The 6,964-nt window shown below is 33.8% G+C and overlaps 1 protein-coding gene across 1 annotated transcript; it reads right to left on the bottom strand.

The window, feature by feature from the left end:
* Nucleotides 1-4,099: 4,099 nt before the first annotated feature.
* Nucleotides 4,100-6,493, bottom strand: LOC120071514 (RmlC-like cupins superfamily protein). Its single transcript, XM_039023838.2, has 7 exons — nucleotides 6,173-6,493; nucleotides 6,035-6,084; nucleotides 5,907-5,945; nucleotides 5,626-5,654; nucleotides 5,457-5,519; nucleotides 4,978-5,081; nucleotides 4,100-4,874 (listed from the first exon to the last, which is right to left on the bottom strand). The coding sequence occupies exons 1-7, from the start codon at nucleotides 6,421-6,423 to the stop codon at nucleotides 4,391-4,393; spliced, it is 1,020 nt and encodes a 339-aa protein (XP_038879766.1). The 5' UTR covers nucleotides 6,424-6,493; the 3' UTR covers nucleotides 4,100-4,390.
* Between the last annotated feature and the right edge of the window lie 471 nt (nucleotides 6,494-6,964).

The raw sequence follows: 6,964 nt of genomic DNA, 5'->3' as shown, positions 1-6,964 counted from the left end.
TTAGAAGGATTTGATGAAAGACGACTGGAAGCTCAACAAGCATTGGAGTGTTACCAACCGCAAATGTCTAAAGTCTTTGATAAGCACGTGAAGCCTTGATCTTTTCAAGTCTCGATTATCTGGTGCTTATTGTAAGAAGACCCATTATCACAACGAGACATACGGGAAATAAGTTCACACCTAAATGCGATGGACCCTACATCGTCAAAGAGGTCTACATAAATAGAGCATACAAGATCGTTGATCAAGATGGATTAAGAATTGGCCCAATCAACGGAAGGTTTCTTAAAAAAAAAAACTCCTTATCATAAAAGTATAAACTGCATAGTGCTCCTGGCTCGCATGAGCTTAAAAGGTGAATGGCCCAAAAAAAAATATTTTGAACTACGTTATGCTTGATCCCTATTCATTATAAAGAGTACGTAGGCATCTTGAAGAAAAATTTAAATTTAGTCCAGTAAAAGAAAAAAAAATACAATTGAACCACGTCATGGATTGATACCTTTCTTAAAGAGTACGTAGAGAACTTAAAGAAATATAAGTTTAGTCCAAGGAAAAAGTCACCACCGCCTAAAGTGTGATGCTTGAAAATTGACGATGTTCATCTTTATTAAAGAATGTCACTAAAAATTGAGGACAACTCTAATGGACGCAATTCAACAAATTGAAGATTTCCATCCTTATTAGGGGCAACCCAACAAATAAAAAATGTGTAGCCCTAAGAGCAAAACACTGTAAGTTGAGGTTTATAAGAGCATTGCTTAACTAAAGATCAACGCTTCATCTTCAAGTTTAGAAGTTCTTCAAAATCAAGTTCAGTGGTTTCATTGATGCTTTCTCAAATTTAAATTCGAAGGTTTCATCAAGGCTTGTTCAAATGTAAGCTCGGATCTGAAGCTTTCTTAATAAGCAAGTGTTAAGGATTCGCTTCCTCAAGTTCAAGTGAGGAGGATTCTCTAATGTTTCATCAAGCTCAAGTTCGAAGGATTCGTCGATACTCCATCTTCATACTCAAGTTTGGAGGCTTTGTGATGTCATCTATATGCTTAAGTCGCAAAGTCAAGCTTAACGTGGAAGGCGAAAAGTTAAGACCAATGCAGAAGGTGGAAAATCAAGTCTGATGCAAACTGGCAGAAAGACAAGTTTGGTGTGACTTTACTTCATCAAGTTTGATTTTTCTGGCTCTGCCTCATACGTGAGATCACATCCGAACTTCTTGGTTCCATCTCATATGCAAGATTAAGTCAAGTCTACATGGCTATGCTTCATCTGCAAGATCAAGTTCGGTCAACCTGGATCTGCCTCATTTAAAAGATCAAGTTTGGTCTGCTAGGTTCTACCTCATATGCAAGATCAAGTTCAGTTTGTAATGTTCTGCCTCATCTGTGAGATCAAGTCCAGTCTGCCTAACTGTGCCTAATATGCGAGATCAATTCTGATCCGCCTCTCCGCCTCATATGCGAGATTAAGTTCGTTTTGCCTGACTCCGCCTCATATGCGAGATTAAGTCTAGTCTACCCAGCTTCGCTCCGAAGCTCGATGCCATATCCGCCTCATCTTCAAAGTTGGATCAAGAAGTGGCATAATAAGGTTGTTTAGACCTTTATGGGGTCATATCTATGTGAACCAAACCATGATATAATAGTGGATCAAGAAGTGATGTAATTGGATTGTTTAGACCTTTTCAGGGTCATCCCTATGTTGATCAAATCGAATTTTTAGACCTTTCTAGGGTCATCCCTATGTTGATCAAGAAGTGGCGATGTAATAGGGTTGTTGTTTAGACCTTTCTGGAGTCATCCCTATGTGAACTAAACCATGATATAATAGTGGATCAAGAAGTGATGTAATAGGGTTGTTTGGACCTTTTTTGGGTCATCCCTATGTTAATCAAGAAGTGACGATGTAATAGGGTTGTTTAGATCTTTTCGGGCTCATCCCTATGTTGATCAAATAAGGGTATTAGACCTTTCTAGTGTCATCCCTATGTTGATCAAGAAGTGACGATGTAATAGGGTTGTTTAGACCTTTCTGGGGTCATTCCTATGTTGATCGAAAAGTGATGTAATAGGATTGCTTAGACCTTTTTGGGGTTGTCTCTATATTGATCAAGAAGTGACGATGTAATAGGATTGTTTAAACCTTTCTGGAATCATCACTATGTTGATCAAATATGGTTGTTAAACCTTTTCGGGGTCATCCCTATGTTGATCAAGAAGTGACAATGTAATAGAGTTGTTTAAATCTTTCCAGGGTCATCCCTATGTTGATCGATAAGTGATGTAATAAGGTTTTTTAGACCTTTCTAGGATCATCCCTATGTTGATCCAAAAGTGACGATATAATAAGGTTGTTTAAACCTTTCCGGGGTCATCTCTATGTTGATCGAAAAGTGATGTAATAGGATTGTTTAGACATTTTCGGGGTCATCCCTATGTTGATCAAAAAGTGATGTAATATGGTCATTTAGACATTTCCGGTATCATCCTTATGTTGACCAAATAGGGTTGTTAGACCTTTCCGGGGTCATTTCTATGTTGATCAAGAAGTGGCGATATAATAGGGTTGTTAGACCTTTTCGAGGTTATCCTTATGTGTGTCAAGGCGACGATCATGTATTGATGCACTACTGCGGAAAAAAAAAAAACTCATCCTTTAAAAAAAATAATAATAATAAGGAGTCGGCGAGATAACATAAGTTACACCCTCAAATGCAAGTTAAGAGTAGCTTTAATTCCTATAAAAAAGATGGGGGCAAGTTAGTAAAAAAAATTAAATTCCAAATGATGGATAATGGAAATTAAAAAAAGATTGAAGAAAGAAAAGGAAAATTTTGAAAAAGAAAAAAATGTGTTTTTCTCTTCTTTATCTTTGTGCAAGGCTGCTTAAATTGGGAATGCAGGGGTTTAGGGTCTTATTTATAGAGGATTCACCGGGCTCCATAACGAATTAAGAACACAAATTAGACAAAGATGTGATTTGAATTATTAGATTTTATTAGATTTCCTAATTTGATTTTATCCTAATTTCGAATTAAATTTTTTTAAAAAAAATTAAGGATTCTGCCGCTGTCAAGGTTATTTTTTTTTTTTTAATTTAGATTTTGTCCTCAAATTTATCTTCAAGCGAGATTTGGACATATTTCAAATTTCATTCTGAATTCAAATCATCCAAATTTAGCCTCATATCCCAAAGTCAAATTAAATTAAGGATAAATTTCAAATCCATCTCAAATTAAAATTTGGCTATATTTCAAATTTTATCCAAAATTCAAATTACATATTGTTATCCTCAAGTCAAGTTAAATTAAGGATAAAGTCTCAAATTGATATAAAATTCAAATTTGGGCATCTTCCAAGTTTTATCTCAAAATCTCAAATTCATCCAAATTTAGGTTCTTATTCCTATTTCCAAATTAAATTGCAGATAACATCTAAAATTCCTTTCAAATTAAAATTTGGTTATATTCCAAATTTTATTTCAAATTTAAATCAAGTTTAGCTTTTGCCCCAAGTACAAATCAAATTGGAGGTAAAATCTCAAATTAACATTTGACCATATTCCAAATTTTATCTCAAATTCTAATACCAAATTCATAGTTTGGCTGACACATCAAATGAAGTTTAAATCAAGAGCAATAACTTGCATTTTGACTCCAACTTCATCTTTTTTGAGATTCATAAATCTCAAAAAGGGACATTTGTTGAAGGAGAACTTTTGGACCAATCACAAATTGTCACGTTATTCACTAAATTAACACTCCAAATAATTAAAATTAGGACTAATTAGAAATTGAAATGTGTCCCCAAATAGAAATTGACAACTGAGAGAGAATCAGATGATCGGGTACTAGAGATCGGACCACATCGCAACAATATCAACATCAACACAAGTTCCACTCCACAAAACAAGTTTCTCTACAAATTTTGTGCGAACAATGACCACTTACAACATTTTTAAGGTCGGTTGTTTCTCCATTTTTTCAAAAAACTAAAGTACTCTTATTTAATAAATTTCATATTCATGACTTATAAACTTGAAGAGAATGACTAAATTGAAAAAAAAAAGTACTCTTAAACAATAAAGTCTAAATTATATATTGAGCAAACAAAAGAAATGATAAAATTTTATAACTAAAAGAAAAAATAAAACTATTACAGCCATTTACCAGCAAGAAAAATAAAAATAAAATAATTAAAAACATAAATTTTGACAAAGATAAGCTGACCCCAACTCCATCCTCATCATAACTTGAATGATAACCATGTTTGGGTCTTCTAGAAGCTTTCATTTTCTTAAAATGTAAAATATCTTCCTTTTCAGCTACTACTTTTGTTGCTCTATTTGGATTGAGACATTGACCATTTTATTCATTTATTTGCTTTTTCAATCACTGAGATCTCCAATACTTTGCCATTTCAAACCCATTTTTGGCATAATGATAGTCCTCAATTGCCTTGTCAATTTCAGATTGTGAGTTCATAACAAATGGTCCATATTGAACTATTGGTTCATTCAATGGCTTCCCTGCAATCAAAACAAACCTCAATGGCTTTGAAGATCTGTTCCACACACTTACCCCATCTCCACCTCCCAGTACTAGTACATGGTGAGCTGCCACCCGCGACGAGTTCGGGGACCCAAACACCCCTTCTCCCTCGATTATGTACACAAAAGACGTCCATGTGTCCGGGATGCTTTGATGCACTTGAGCTCTTGGTCTCAAAGTGAAGTCAAGGTACATAGTTGGAGTTCTAGTGTAGATTGGAGAATGAACTCCCATGGACTCTCCTGCTATGACACGAACTTCCACACCGTCTTTCTCCGCTCTCGGAATGTTATCGCTTGAGATCTCCTGATACCTTGGCTCCATCCTGTTAATAACATGAATCGTGACAGTCTTATTGAATAATTTTTCATGTTCGAGAAATGAAAATCGTACGAAAAAAAAAAAAACAATGAATGAAAGATGGTTACATTTTGTCATGGGATGCAAGATTGATCCATAGCTGCAAACCCTTTTGAGATCCTTCACCAGCAGGCATTTCTGAATGAATTATACCTCTTCCTGCTGTCATCCACTGTGCCCCAAAACCAAATCTCAATATGTTATTTATTTACTTTTAAATAACATTTTAGTCTCATACTTTAATATTAATTCAATTTCACATCTTATACTTTGAAATATACAATTTTAGTTTCTATACTATTCTAAAAAGGATAGTGATTAGGTATAGTCCTTCTTTCTTAAATTAAAAATATATATATTTGTCACACGACTTATTATAATTGGATAATTATTTAAACGGTACAAAGATAGGTGCACCTCAATTTGGACCGATTAAAATGGTATTTCTAAACAAAAATGTTTTAACATTCTTTTAATGGTAATTTATTTAAAAATACATAAGTACTTATTGCGTCATTTAGTTTTTTTTTTTTTTTTTTAATTTTACCTGGACATCCCCTGTTCTGATTGTACCCTTGTGGCCAGCAAAATCTTGATGGGTAATCCCTCCCTAAAAATAAAAAAATCCACAAATAAATAAATAAATAAAAATAATTGCAAATTTGTCCCCACTTTTCAGTTTATTTTCACTTTAGCACAGAAATTAGAGAATTTACCTGTAACATATACGTCACTGTCTCAAAACCTGAAAGAAAAAAAAGTTATAATAGACATTTAAAATATATATTTGGAAAAGAGAAAAAAAAAAGTTTCACAATTTACATTTTTCTTTAATTTTATAAAAAAAAAACGTATTGATTTAATTAAACAGGACAAAATATTGAAAATAATTAAAAATCCAACTAGTTAGAACGCGAATTAAAAATAATAATAATAGTTAAATTCGTAGACCAATTCTGTTGTTTGAACAGCGAAAATTCAATAGAGAGGAAGGAACCTCGGTGAGGATGATCGGGGAATCCAGCCGGCGGACTGACTGCAATTAATGAAACAATTGAAAAACAAAATTCAATAACAAGAAACAGAGAACAATCAGATTTAGGTTTCGAGTTCGATTGCAATTACCAGAGAAATCATCGAGCATAAGAAATGGATCTAGATTCTTCAAATCATTCCTGAATCAGAGATTAGATTGTAAAATCAGCGGCGGAGAATAAGAACAGAGAACACGAAGAAGAAGAAGAAGAAGAAGAAGACAGAGACCTTCCGATGCCTCGACGAACGACGGCGCCGTCGCCTTCGTGTTGGAGTTTAGCGAGAATCTTCTTGATGACGGAACGAGGTCGGTCGAAGGCAGGGGGAGAGTGATCGGAAGTGGACATGGCGGAGGAGACGGCGGAGGAGAAGAAGAAGAATGTGGGGGAAATAATGGCGGGAGATCGGAAAATGGGAGAAAGTGAAAATTGCATGAACTGAATTGGAATTGGGAAGAAAGGATTTAGGGATTTATACATGAATTGGATTTGGGGATTTTGGTTTGGCGACGCATGGGGCTTGAAAATCGTGGGAAAATTAAGAGGTGGGCTCCCTTTTTCTTTTATTATTATTATTATTATTATTTTATTTTGTTTAGAACCAATCATGAATATGATGTCAACATTGAATCATCATGATGAAAAGCTTTTTTTTTCCCTTTCTTTTTTTAATTATTATTATTAACTTGATGAAAGGAGGCAAGAAAAATCTTCCTTTTGAGGCCTTTTTTCCCTTTCATTTTCAAAACTATTTCTCGAGATCGGTCCTTTTTCTAAATGTTAAACCAAAAGTTTGTTCAACTTTTAAAGTAGTGCTTATTAAGTTTCTGTATTTTAGTGAAGTTTTAATTAGGTTTATGAATTGAATTTATATTTTTCTTTTTATTTTAAAAATGATTCTACGTAAATTTTTCTATTATGTGTCTAAAAAAAATGTTATTTATTAGTTCCACACAATGTGATTGACTCTTAATATCTAATAGATGTAGATTAAAAAATATGTATGTCTAAATAGATATAC

Source organism: Benincasa hispida, chromosome 1 (assembly GCF_027475165.1).
Source record: "Benincasa hispida cultivar pf3 chromosome 1, pf3_genome.v1.1, whole genome shotgun sequence".
NCBI classification, from domain to species: domain Eukaryota; kingdom Viridiplantae; phylum Streptophyta; class Magnoliopsida; order Cucurbitales; family Cucurbitaceae; genus Benincasa; species Benincasa hispida.
This window is presented reverse-complemented; position numbering and strand designations above follow the sequence as displayed.